Source organism: Labrus bergylta, chromosome 24 (assembly GCF_963930695.1).
Source record: "Labrus bergylta chromosome 24, fLabBer1.1, whole genome shotgun sequence".
Classification (NCBI taxonomy): domain Eukaryota; kingdom Metazoa; phylum Chordata; class Actinopteri; order Labriformes; family Labridae; genus Labrus; species Labrus bergylta.
Window position 1 is genome coordinate 5,287,878 of NC_089218.1, and position 13,387 is coordinate 5,301,264.

General features: G+C 42.1%; 1 protein-coding gene across 3 annotated transcripts in view; it reads left to right on the forward strand.

The window, feature by feature from the left end:
• Nucleotides 1–13,109, forward strand: part of LOC109984128 (rho GTPase-activating protein 6-like) — a 72,885-nt gene extending 59,776 nt beyond the window's left edge. For 2 of the 3 annotated variants that reach the window (XM_065951748.1, XM_020634153.3), the window contains exons 4-14: nt 1,377–1,525; nt 2,058–2,186; nt 2,271–2,466; nt 2,609–2,664; nt 4,569–4,719; nt 4,815–4,963; nt 6,098–6,277; nt 7,284–7,375; nt 7,454–7,674; nt 7,760–7,843; nt 8,802–13,109. In XM_065951748.1, coding sequence (XP_065807820.1) covers nt 1,377–1,525; nt 2,058–2,186; nt 2,271–2,466; nt 2,609–2,664; nt 4,569–4,719; nt 4,815–4,963; nt 6,098–6,277; nt 7,284–7,375; nt 7,454–7,674; nt 7,760–7,843; nt 8,802–9,343 — 1,949 coding nt within the window. In that variant the 3' untranslated portion in view covers nt 9,344–13,109. The remainder of the gene's footprint in view (nt 1–1,376; nt 1,526–2,057; nt 2,187–2,270; nt 2,467–2,608; nt 2,665–4,568; nt 4,720–4,814; nt 4,964–6,097; nt 6,278–7,283; nt 7,376–7,453; nt 7,675–7,759; nt 7,844–8,801) is intronic. The other variant, XM_065951749.1, reaches the window with a different exon arrangement.
• The last annotated feature ends 278 nt before the right edge of the window (nt 13,110–13,387 follow it).

Sequence of the window (13,387 nt, forward strand, 5' to 3'; positions counted from 1 at the left end):
TTCTGCTTGGACTTTAATTGCATCAAAGAAAACACATGAAGAAGAAAAAGTTGCTGTGCTGTTCCCTCAGTGTCTGCAGGCCTGGAAAATGTAGATTTATGAAAATCTGACATGACTTGATGAATATGGTCTGGTTGTGGATGAAGTGCTGAGCAATATGTTGGCAGTGCATCGGACATTATGGGATCCAGATTGTGCAAGAGTGTATGTGCATGTCTGTGTTCAGGTTACATAAGCCCAACGAGGCTGCAGAACAAATTTGTTGTGTCACAGTGTTAGCGGTCATGTTGTTCACGAACCGCGGCGCTCCAGTTGTGGTTATGGAATGTATTTTTGAGTTCTCGTCCTCAGTTTTCCTTTGACTGCTTTCCCCCCACACATACATGGCCACACACACATTTATTGAACAGCTGGGCATGTGTTTTCTCAACAGCTAGCTCCAGCTTTTGGGAGTCCAATGGAATATATCGCCTATGATGGCCCAGTATGACATCATTTCTGTCTGAAGTTAGCCTTGTTCATATCTGCAACAAGCTCCAAGTTCATTGCAATGCCTTTGTATAAACTCTTGCCTAACTATGTCACTTGCAACTTCTTGCCAAAGCTAACTCAACACTGTCTTTCGTCATTCCTCCAAATGAGTAAAATGGAACAAAAGAGCTGGATAACATGCTGGTTGTGATGTTTCATCGCTGAGAGGATTCTAAAAATTGGCCTCCATGGAGACTTAGACATTTGCCTGTGGTAGAGAATCATCAGAGTTGTGTTATTATGGTGAAAAGGACTAGAATTAGTGGTCTGTCAAAGCTTGAACTTGCTTTCTGTGATGTCTTATTTTGGAAAACAGATGCTGTCGCCCTGTAGGAGCTTTTATTGATGCAGTAAATGTGTTTGGAGGCGTTTATCATGTGTAAAAGGCCAGTGATAAAGACTTTAAATGGAGATATGTTTGATGTTTCTGGAGTTACAGAGTTGTAAAACTATTTTTGGAAGTTGCTTATAGGGTTGTCAGACTTACAGTATCTAAAACTTTGATAAGATCGGAGAAAAATCAAAGGTTTTTGATACCACAGCAACAACAACAGAAGCTTAGGCATCTGATATTGGGTCATTTCTTGTTTTAAATGACCAATAATTGCAAGCAAACTCCTGGAGACTGTATTAATTGAACAAATACATTGAAACACTTTCAGTATAGAAACATTGCAAATGAATTTGTGCAATGAAGGCAGTGAAATCAATTGGTTGTCTTACGATAAAACTTCCTATTGCGGCTTACTTTTGTTCTTTTGTCATTTCGTTTAGCCATCTTCGACTCTTGATTTCCTGCCTTCATTTTCACGTTCTTCATCCTCTCTTCCTGATGTTTTCCCCAGAATGCATACCCCAGGCCTTCAGTATACCCCTCTCCCAGGTCATCGCCAATGACAGGACGCACAGGCAGCGTCAGGACGGCTATCGTCAGGACCCTCCGCCCCGCGAGGAGCACAAGGACTCCTCAGACCTCGTCTCCTCCATTATACAGGTAAGTCTGAACTCAATCGAATAATTGCCTCTGCCATCGCTAGGAGACTGATGCTTTGGACCTGGCTGTTTCCCTGCTTAACTTGATATGTTTTTTTTAAGAAAGCAATCCTCTCCCAGAGTATTCGAGCACCAGTGGGAATATTTGACCTATACGCTGCACCATTTTAACTTTAATTTTTTCCACTGAAAATACCAAGGATGCTATATCCATTTTACTGAGTGGAGTTTTCATAGATGATTCCCTCTGTTAACATTAAGGGTGCAATCACCTAAGCCGTCTGGTCCATTTCAAACGAACTCTGGTAGGCTTTGTTGGATTGTTTGTTTGGTGGTGTGAAAGCTCAAATGAACACTAGTGCCAAAAGTGACCAAAGAACTGAACTCTGGTCGAAGTCAAAACGGGGCAGTCTCAGTTCGCTTCCAAGTTCACCAGAGTTTGGTTCACCCTAGGTGAGATCTCGTTCTGGATAGTATGTGTGTATAGTATGAAGTAAAAGCCAAATCTAAGTCTTGGTTCATCTGTTCCGCAGTTTGCCACCAAGAGGCCGTCCACTAAAGAGTTGTCCAGTAGTAACTCCTCTTTGAGTTCCACCTCAGAGACGGCCAATGAGTCAACGTCACCCAACACGCCTGAGGCTGCACCCCGAGCACGCAGGAGGGTAAGTCATATCCAAGTCTAAGCTCCATAACAGGAATCGGGCCATCTTCAGCTTAAACTGATGAAGTACATGATTGTGTTGCAGGGAGGCATGTCGGTAGACTCGATCACAGACCTGGATGACAACCAGTCCCGCTTGCTGGAAGCCTTGCAGCTTTCCCTCCCTGCTGAGACCCCAAGTAAGAAGGAGAAGCATCGGGACAAAAGGCTGAGCCTCAATCCCATTTACCGGCAGGTGCCGCGGGTGGTCGACAGCTGTTGCCAGCACATTGAGAAAAATGGTGAGCAGATACTTCACCACAGCAAACCACGCTACAATTAACACTTTATGTTAATTCAGTCTTTAACCCTCTGGTAGTTCTAACAAAGACAACAATTCCTCAAGTATACTTTAAAGTTGATTTATTTTCTGTCTCCACTCAGGTTTGCAGACGGTAGGGATCTTCAGAGTGGGAAGCTCCAAGAAGAGAGTCCGACAGGTACACATTTTTACAAGAACTCTCTTCAAATTCAACACGTCCAAGCTTTAACTGGGAATAGGCTCGGAATGGACTTTAAATTGGGTTAGTGTTGGGGCAAACATGAGCCACCAAGAGGAATACCAATGGGCCTGATTGGGCATACCATCTGGGAAGCAAATGTTGATACTAAACAGACGCCATGGTAGCTACATCTATACATTATGGGCCCTGTGGAGAGCTTTGAAAGGGCACTACACCAACATATTAGTAACCCCTTAAAGGACCTCATGCCCAATGGAAACAGAGGGCACGTTGGTGCCTTGGTTTGATATTGGTTGGATAGCCAAGAACACTCCATGTGCAAACAATTTGGTTCCAACTTTGGTGAGCTTATTGGGTCAATTTATGGTGTGGCACTATAGAATTTCAAAGGTGTTTCAAAAGGTAACAGCATCGTATCCTTTTCATACTCATCAAACTCATTTGCCTCTAATGCTCCTTTGCAAGTGGCTTTTTTTAAGAACATGCCATGTTCACAACAATCTCACAACAATCAGAGGCTATATTTGCAGAAAGTGGGATGAGTTATGCACGTGATGAATGTTATTCGCACTAATTTTCCATCTGAGAGTCAACAGCAACAAACAAAACCTCCTATCCAAGAAACGATTGTGTGGTAACCAACACAGTCCACCAAAGTGTTGCTTTGTTGGCAAATGTGCCAAAACTCCTTCTTGTGCTTTTGCTACTGAATTAATGCAAAAAAATACAAATTCAAAGGCATACTACTTATCAGATATATATACACTGATGCCGTTTGGTTACGTATGCTCAATTGTGAGATCAGCCTACTCCTACACCTATTATTATATTTTACCTTTGATCCCATCGAGCACAAGAGAATATGTTAAAACAGGGTGAAAAATCATGGGTCAATCAGTGTGGGCTACATTGTTCTTCACATAATTCTTTCTGATGACTGTGTTTACACTGACTTCCATTAGTAGCAGCCACAGGGCTCGAAAGAGGTTTGTTTGTTGCTCAGGGAGAATAGGTTATTTATTCATCCACATACACATGCAAGGCTTCAAAGAACACATCCAGAGAGACGTCTAAAAGTCGCTTAATTAAAGCAGAGTTGGTGTTACATTGGAAAAGAGGATAAGACTAACCCCCAGATAAAAAAATATGCAATCACTGTGTTTTAACTGATTCAATCACTTGATGAAACTGGTTTTCGATAGAGACTGATTGAGCCATGTTCCCAAGAAAGATCGATTTGATTGATTGTTTTTTAAGTGCCAAGGAAAGCAGGTTTTTGCCTGGAGGTACTTTAGGGTGGTACCTCCGAGATGTTCCCAGTTAAGCCCAGAGTATTTTCGCTTCGTTTGGTTGGACACTAAAATGTGCTTCATGAGATTGAGCGTTCGGCGCCTGTGTATGTTTATCATTATTGGACTGTATTGTAAACTCTCTTCATCAAGCTGTTATTTTTCACACATCTGTATATCATGTGTGACAAGTGTTCAATCTATTTTCATTCTCCACCGCTCTGTGTTTATATAATCTAATGTTAACATTTATTCAATTGCCACCACTGTCAGCTTCCTGTGAGATGAGGATTTGTTAACTTAATTTACTCTGAAAGTAAGGTCAATATGCAGTACAAATTACAAGTGTATGGCCAATAATAGACTTTTTTTTCTGTGGAAGTCATCCAAGGGTCACATTGAAAAGATTTGTAAAACAAGTTTGAACCCTACGAGGTCACTAGGGGTGGGGGGCTTACAGGAAGTGAGTCGAAGTGGGTGTGTGCGCCACATGGAATATAATTTCCGTTGTTCTATGTGTGGGGGATGTTTTTTTTTCATTTGCCGTCTTCCTCTCTTTCTCCCTCGGCTTCTCCCCTCTTCTTTTTTTAGCTGCGTGAGGAGTTTGATCGGGGCGTCGACGTCCAGCTGGAAGAGGAGCACAGCATCCATGACGTGGCCGCTCTGCTGAAGGAGTTCCTCAGGGACATGCCCGACCCTCTTCTTACCAAGGAGCTTTACACGGCCTTCATCAACACCACATGTTAGCGTTAGCTTCTCTTATCCCTTTGCTCACTCTCCTGCTCTCATCTCAGTTTTGATTTTGCAACCAATCCGTCCTTTTCCCCCCCTTTGCAGTGTTGGATCACGATGAGCAGACGACAGTCACACAGCTACTGGTTTACCTGCTCCCAGCATGCAACAGCGATACCCTCCATCGTCTCCTGGAGTTTCTGTCCACAGTGACCGACCACGCTCAAGATCGGCAAGACAAAGACGGACAGGAGGTGAGCGTTAAGAGATGTCTTACTCCCAATTTCCAGAGCGACGCAGTCCCTGCAGCTGCCTCCGGGCTGCGCTCACGCTTCAGAAACAGACCCAGTGGGGAAGGGCACGCGCCATCTCGGCAAAACCCTGGTGCAAACAGTCCAAAACATCCAAATTGAAGTTTTAGTCGCCTACAAACCAGTGCCAGCACATTTCAGGCAGCTTGTAAGCATCCTGTTTGCCTTGCATTTCCACCTCATTGGGAGAAAATGACCCTAGAAGTGATAAGAATCAGTTTGTGCAGTTTGTATATTCCTCCAGGCACATTAGGCCTGAAACAGCATGAAATTGGGTGTAGCAGCCAGACGCACCCAAAGCTCGACTGAAAAACATGACGCTCTCAAGAACCTTCCAGCTGGACCTTTTCAGAAGAATGCCCCATCAAACTATAACTAAATCATCAGGCTGGAAACACGATTCTGCAAAAGTTGAACAATATTCAACACGCGTCCAAGTCCCAATCCCCGTTTAGCCATTCACTCCCGCGTCATGGACTCATGAATGTGTGTGTGGAGAAGAGAAACTCTTGTTTCATTGAGCGTGTGTGAGAGGGGGAGGGGAGAGGGGTGTGTCCTGGCGTGTTTGTGCACAGATGGAAGTATGTTTTGGCTTGAAGAGACACATTCATACGTTTGACCACTAGGGGCTCCCATCTCTCCTTTGGGACTGGGAGTGGAAAGGAAAGGAAGCTGGGAAAGAAAGTTATCACTAAAAAAAGAAGGCCTTTAACTTTAGCTGCTGGTTGTATCACAGGATGCACACCATCAGCCAACACTCATGGTAGGAACAGATTCAGCTGTCATAGTGTCCAACATTTCCAGTGCCGACTCACCCTATGTGCCCATTGGCAAAACCAGAGAGGACGGATGTGATGGAGATACAGAATGGTTGAGGGAGAGGTGATAAAACCAACATGAGATGATAGCAATGTCAGTGGGAAACTGGGTGGGGAGACAGGAGATAGCAAGAGGAGGTTTGTTTCTAAGGGCTCAAGCTGCTAAAGCCCAGTAGGCCTTGTCCAATGGGACCAGTTTAAGACTTCCTCAACGGCTAAGCATGAACTTTTGTCCCATTATTGGTCTTTCCAAATGCAGATCACAGGGAACAAGATGACGTCTTTGAACCTAGCGACCATCTTCGGCCCAAACCTGCTCCACAAGCAGAAGACCTCGGACAAAGAGTTCAGCGTCCAGAGCATGGCCCGGGCGGAGGAGAGCACGGCCGTCATTGCCGTGTTGCAGAGGATGATCGCCAGCTACCAGACCCTTTTCATGGTCAGTCCTCAACTTCCTTCTTTCATTCATCCACTCCCTTGCTAAACACACACTTACCCCCCCTCACATTTTTGTGTAGGCTTAAGGTAAGACAATCCCTCTTTGGCTTAGCGGACAATGGTTTAGAATCAGTGAATGACAAAACAGACTCAGAGAAGGCGGATAAAAGTGAGAAAAAACTACGAGAATGCGAGATGACAGGTGGATGACGACTGTTTTGGGTGGAATAATACCTGATTCTTTGCATTAGTATTTAAAAAATACAGCTAAATCTTGCCAGTCAGCCAACAGAAACAATGGGAACCATTCAGGGAAGAACCTGAGCTTGATCTTTGCAAAATAGAAACGGTCAATTCAAGCATGAAATCCTTCTTGTGGTGTCAGAAGAGGGCATGATTTTGCAAGGATTAATGCTCATCAGTTGCTTTTGTTCCTCTTTTTTTTTTTTTCTCAACCAGTGTGGACAGCCAGTTCAGGTCACCTCAAGTCCAAAAACCGTAAACCGTAATGTTTTATAATCTGCCACTGCCAGTCCCGCCGAGGCTTACATTCCTGCAGTGAGCCAATAAACGACTTTTTAAATCACATATTGTGAATTGGGTCTGACTTGCTCAGTCTTTGGGAGTAATAACAGAGTTTTAGGTGGCTCAGGTTCTCTGAATGACATCTCAAAGTTGTTTCGTAACATGGTTATGTTTGGATTTGGCAATGTCTGCTTTCAGAGAAATTAAGGATTAGAATCGAGTGTGGACAGAAGGTGTTGGGAAAGTCATAATAATCCTCATTGATATGGAGCCCAGATTTTAGACAAATTCATACAAATCACATTCAGACAATTACTAGGGGTGTTAATATTAAGGCAACAAAACAAGCATTCAAAACATTTAATTGTCCCCTATAAAGGAATGAAAGAATTAATCTTCTTTGGCCCTTAACTTCTGTTCAGGTTCCAAGACGACCATTTACTTTATTTTTCACCTCCGCTAATAGTTCACTTGTCTTTTAGGTGCCTCCTGATCTGCAAAATGAGGTTTTGATGAGTCTTTTGGACACTGATCCAGATGTGGTGGACTACCTTTTGAGAAGAAAAGCATCCCAGTGAGTTATACAAGATCTCCTCATGTTTGTGTTTCCATGTTCCATCACTATCTTGACACATCTCTAACTCCATCACAGGAGCCCTGACATGCTGCAGACAGAGGAGCCCTTCACCCTGAGCGAGCGCCGCTCCTCCAGCGATTCCAACAAAGCGTCCAGCGGTGAGGTGTCTCCTTACGACAACAACTCGCCAGTATTAAGCGAGCGGAGAGGAGAAACAGGAAGTCCGGGCAGCGAGCAGCTTTACCGCGTTCCTGAACACTTCACTCTGCCTGGAGCGGACACTTGGGGTTCCAAAGGTAAGCTAAGCATCTCTCTGAGATTTGTAATCGGATTTTTTAACACTACAACGAGTGAATTGTCATATTTATTGGCTTCATTCAGAAACTGTATCAGAGGAGCATGCCAATATTTGGGGGACGTGGCACACGACCCTGAAACCAGCGCTTAAGGACCAACCATACACAGGTAAAAACTTGTTCATGAGCCCTGGCCAATAGCTTCCTTGTGGATTAAAAAACAGTATTTAAAGGGGCAATCTGTAAGATATCTACTGTATTAAATCTTAAAACCTTACTATAGCATGTTGAAGCTATGTTGAAGTGCTGGCTTCTCTGATGACAATGCAGCAGCCAGTATGTCCTCCTTCTAAGATTCTGGTCCTGAATGGTCTGGATTTGTTTGGAAGAGAAAAGGTTGGCGGTTTTAAGGCACACCCACACCCGTTTTAGACGCCCCTCAGTTTGCCAGATATGAGACCAGTTATCAGGTCAAACCGACAGGTGTTGCAGCGACGGCATCCGGCAAGCAAACTGGTAGAGATATACCCGACTTAAAAACCTTGTCAATTACCTTGGTAAAAATATGATCCTTATTGGAGAACGCAGAAATCTTTTAAGGCCAATGCAGAGCTGGCACAGGGCTAAACACTGAAGCTTCCATGTCCGCAAAATGGTAACCTGCGTGCACCTCGACTCTCGGGGTGAAAGGGAGAGGGAAGACAGCTCCAACGTTATGAATTTAGACTGCTTACCAATTTTAAACGCTTGCATCAGAGTCACATATTGCTCCTTTAAAAGAGTAAAAAGCTCTGTTCAAAATGCTTTAATCAGGAGCAATTACTTTAGCAACTAATCAGCATTCTGCTGGGTTTTTATCCATTTCTAGCTTTCTAATTTGAAACTAATTTACACTTCATCTGTGATTCAACGTTAATACATTCAGCTAATTAGCCAGCTGCTTAATACTCCAGTACAGAATGTAACAGCTGCAGTAGTTTGAGGAGAATGATTTGCAGGTACTGAAAATGTACTCAGTTTAATATAAGATGGAGCATATCTTTCTACAGTTTTGTCACACTGAGTAATGTGTGTTTTCCTTTTTATTTATTAACCTAGGATTAATTCCACCTATGTTGTGCTTCCAGGTTCCCATGGCAACATGTCAGAGGGAAGCTCCCGCAGCTCACAGGAAGGTCTCGACGGACTCCACGGGGATGGCAGGCATCAGACAACGCTACAACGGCATGGCATGACTGAGATCAGACCACACCCCCCGGTCACCAGGGTGTGCACCAGCCCTCACGTCGGGTCGGGACGGCCACGCCTGCAGCTCAGCATCAACCCGTCTGTGATGTCACACCTCAACAGCACTCATCGAGCAGTCTCGAGATCTCACGGTGGAGCGAACACTAGTGATGGTTGCCCCAACGACAGCCGCTGTCCTCCCCCTTATAATGCCCACCATCGACTGGCTAGCACACAAAGTTCACCCCAGCTAGCAACAGCGCAGCAGCCGGCGCTTCAGCACGGGAGGCTCAGTGCAGTGCAGAGTAACTCAGCCTCAACGACAGAGACCCAAATTGTGCCGCATACACCGGAGTGGCAAGACTGGCAGAGGGACCGGTGGCAGATCTGGCAACTGCTTTCCTCGGACAATGCTGACGCACTGCCTGAAACTCTAGTTTGAGCTGAGATTATGAACTGCTGCTCTGCTCGCCCACCATTGACCATTTTCCACACAGGGGCCATTTTCCTTCTTTTATCAAGCTAATAGTGGGAAGCTCTTATCCTGTTAAAATCACATACTATCATGGTCTTGGTTTCAAATCACATTTAAACACAGAGAACCTGACATGTCTTTCCATCTTCAAAGGTAAAACAATATCTGATCACCCATGAGCTACTGTTAGTCGACTATTGACATTAGCATTCAACCACTTCTGACCTTACATTACTGTGTGTGCGACACAATAGGATAGGAAAGGCATATATACACATCCAGCTAACGGCTAGCAAGCGAGCCAATATCAATGTTTGAAAATATCCCATATTACAATGGGAAAGGTGCAAATCCTAGCTAACTATTGGCTAGTAATTTATGCCTTTCCTTATTGGTTAAAGCCCAACCTATGAATAAGCCAGCCAATAGTATCGGCCGATATTTGCTTATCCGGTAACTATCAGTATTGGCTAATTTTATCTCAGATATACGTCAATAAAACGATCTATCTATCCATCTCCACATATTTAATAGATCTAAGAAAGATAATGACCAATATATGAGTCTCAGATTTGTTTCTCCCCAATATCGATATCAGCCCCAAAAATCTCATATCGGTCGGACCCTAGTAAGCTAACTTGTTAGCATAGTCCACCTTGACTTGCTAATCATGCAGAAGCTACTGGCGATGTTAGCCATTCATTTAGGCTTTTCCTATTGCATTGAGTGACATGTTAGAAAGGAAATGGTTAAATGATTATGTTTGCTGTTTTCCATGGTAGCTTATGGGTTTTTAGTTATATTGTTTTAACTTGAGATACAGCCTTTTCTGTGTCTTCACCATCACTTGTACTTCCTGTAGCTAATCAATAAGCAGCAGTTAAGGGACGATATGTTCAAACACAGTCGTGTGACATTGTGAAAGCATTTGAACTTTCCAACCAAAGCCCAAGACTGGGGGAAAATGGCTGCCCTTTGAAACTGGTGAATTGGTAGGATCAAAGCCCAACAATGACAATCACTCCTTAAATAATACTTTATTTTACCTTTTATCCCTTCATCTATGGATTTTATCCTTTCCAAAAGACCTTCTATTCTTATCCTACATGTGAGCACAATGCCGCTGTTGTTTACATCCGCAGCTGCCGCCTTATCCAGACTTTTACATTCAAGAGCCACAAGTGTTGAGTGTGGATGTAGCTTCTGCGTCTAGCCCCCTATATGTGTTGTCCTTAAAAATGCCCACAAGAAATACCTCAAAAATGTTTTCATGATGTTACCATTACCATTTATGCTTTTCCTAGTGAGTCAAGTCTTCATATATCAATGGAGAACAAATGATTTGTTACGATTTCAATGCATTGATTTTTATATATTTTAAAAACAGTTTTTGATGGAACTAGTAGTAAACTGCTGCTAAATGTTGAATTTTACGTGAGTACTGGTGTCGTAGTTGAGCCACATCGGTACAAAAAGATCAAATGTTGAAATATGTATCAGTGTAAGATTATGTATGACTGTATATACAAACTGTTGATAGACCTCCTTAACAATATCTATATGTAAAGTGTATAATTTGCCAATCTACTAATAGTACTTCAGCCCTTTAACTGGCAGTCTAAATGTTGGTGTTCGTACGACTGCTGTTTTTGTCTCTAATATTGAATGTACTTCACTTATGGCGAAATAGCTTGAACCTAGTTATCAAGCACTCAGCTGTAACTTTGCTTATATTGCCACTTAGTGCGGGAACAATGTGCCAAAGTCTTTTCTTTTTATACTACAGGACATTTATCGTACAGTTGTGTTCATTTCATTAAGGGATTTCTTGTAAAATGGTTCAAGAGCTTGTGTGACCATTGGCTGGTGTTGGTCAGAAATTTAAGCATCAAAGTATGAGGGGAGGGGGTCAGTTTATGACTCGAAAGCATGACGTCTCTTGTCAAGACTGGTGTAAATGGATTATGTTGCCAACTATTGTTGTCATGACACCAGAATTTAAAATTTTAGATACGGTTCTAGTAAAAATCAAACGATATTGGCACCAATTTCAAATCCAAAGCAACAAAAATAGAAGTCTTAAACATCAATCACAAGTCAATTTCCTGTTTTTAATGACCATTCATTTCGTATCAAATGCAACACACTTTCTAATTTGCAGAAATACCAAAAATACCAGTATTTGTGCAACGTAGACAGTGCTCTTTCTCTTTTGCTCATGGCAGCTTTTGGTTGAATATATGACTGAAGCTCTGAAGTCTTTTGAGAGCTTCTGCACTTTTGATAACCTTTTATATTGATGAATAGAATAACACAGATTGTATCGTTTTAAAACATGTGGTATCAAAAAGTATTGAATTATTGGGGCGCCATTGGCCTATGTGGCTCATTTCCAGCATGTCATTTATTCAATATTTCAAAAAGTATATCCATCCATAAAATAAAGTGATAAAATCAAATAGTAGACATGCTGCCACACAGTCATATAGAACTTGTGTATGGAAGGCCAAATGGGACAAATTTAGAGCTACTGAAAAAAAGGTTCTAAATGTATCTTCAATGATGTTTTGAATTGTTTCTTACATTGCTCAAATGTTATGCAACTAATTGTCCACTTGCCCTCTTCTGATTGGTATGAAATATTTCAATATATACGCTGAGCATACATCTCATTACCTCAGATTGGAACTACATTTCCCATGTTCAAAGTTCAAGTTCAAGAAAAGACTGATCAGAAGTTGGCTTAAAGTGTGCATTTTGCTAAGACCGTAACATCCCGCCTTGAAATGATCCACTGCAGTAATAGGACACAGATCTATTCTTTCAATCAGACCTTTCAATAATCTTTAAACTGGGGTATTACTAGCTGTCTGTCTTAGTGGCTTCAGTTTTCATTGGAAAAACAAAAAGGTGTGCTCATTTGTTTTGTCAATGCTATCCAGTATTGTTGGCCATACAGTTGGGGGAGAAGTTTTTGATCACACACACAACCAGTCTGTCCAAACCTTCTCAAATGTCATATTTTAGTGGGTATTTGCTGGCAAATATTTCACATTATTCTCAACTAATGGTGTAGTATTTGCCATTGCAGACATGTATCAGTGCACACTCTGTATTAAAGGACATCTCTTGAATGTGACCTGAAGATAAGTATGTAGAAACGGAAAAAAGTAGTGAAGGGTTTTGGCGCCATCTGCTGTCAAAGCATGTGCATTGCCATGATGCTTCCAACAGTTCACTTTTTTTCTCTCTTCATGGGATCCATCTTTGCTAATTTAAACAGTTAGCTTGTAATTATAAGCACCTTTTTTATGTAAATGTGTATATCTGAGGAAATAAATGTGCCATACATCCTGCTCTTAAAAGCTGCTTCTCCATGCATTGCTAAAGGTCCATATTTTATGAGTTTTTTTTTTTCTTGGATGACTTTTCTATGTCGAGTGTTGTAATATATAAATACAATATAACATTTTTTTATTCAACATGGAAAAAAGAGGAGGCCTACTCCTCGTGGTCCTAGCTTTGTCCTCCAACACAAAGACTGTTTGTCTTGTTGAAGTCACCATGAGACGAAGGAAAGCTTGGTTTCATGGCGTTTTTTGGTGATATTTTTTGTGGGGTTTACTGGGTCCAAGTTGTAAAGGAAAGTCTGGTATTTGTTTTTGTACCGTGTGTCATCAATATGCTACAATGGAATTAAATATGCTCAAATAAAACCTGGTGTTAAGGTCAATGCTTTGGTAACGTTTTAAAAAGAGAATGTATGTATCAGCACATTATGTCATATAAAACAACTCTTTCCACTGTCCTAAGCTCCAATAAAAGGCACAAAAAAGCCAAAAATTAAATCTTGATATGCTGATATCGGCGGATAATATCGGCTGGATGATAAATCGGTGGGGCTCTAATTACATGGTATACTTTTCCTCATTGGGGCTTTCATAGCAAGTATCTGCTTATGTTTGGAGTTATGTTTCTAAGGTGCACCAGGGTGCATAAGGTGTGTTAGAA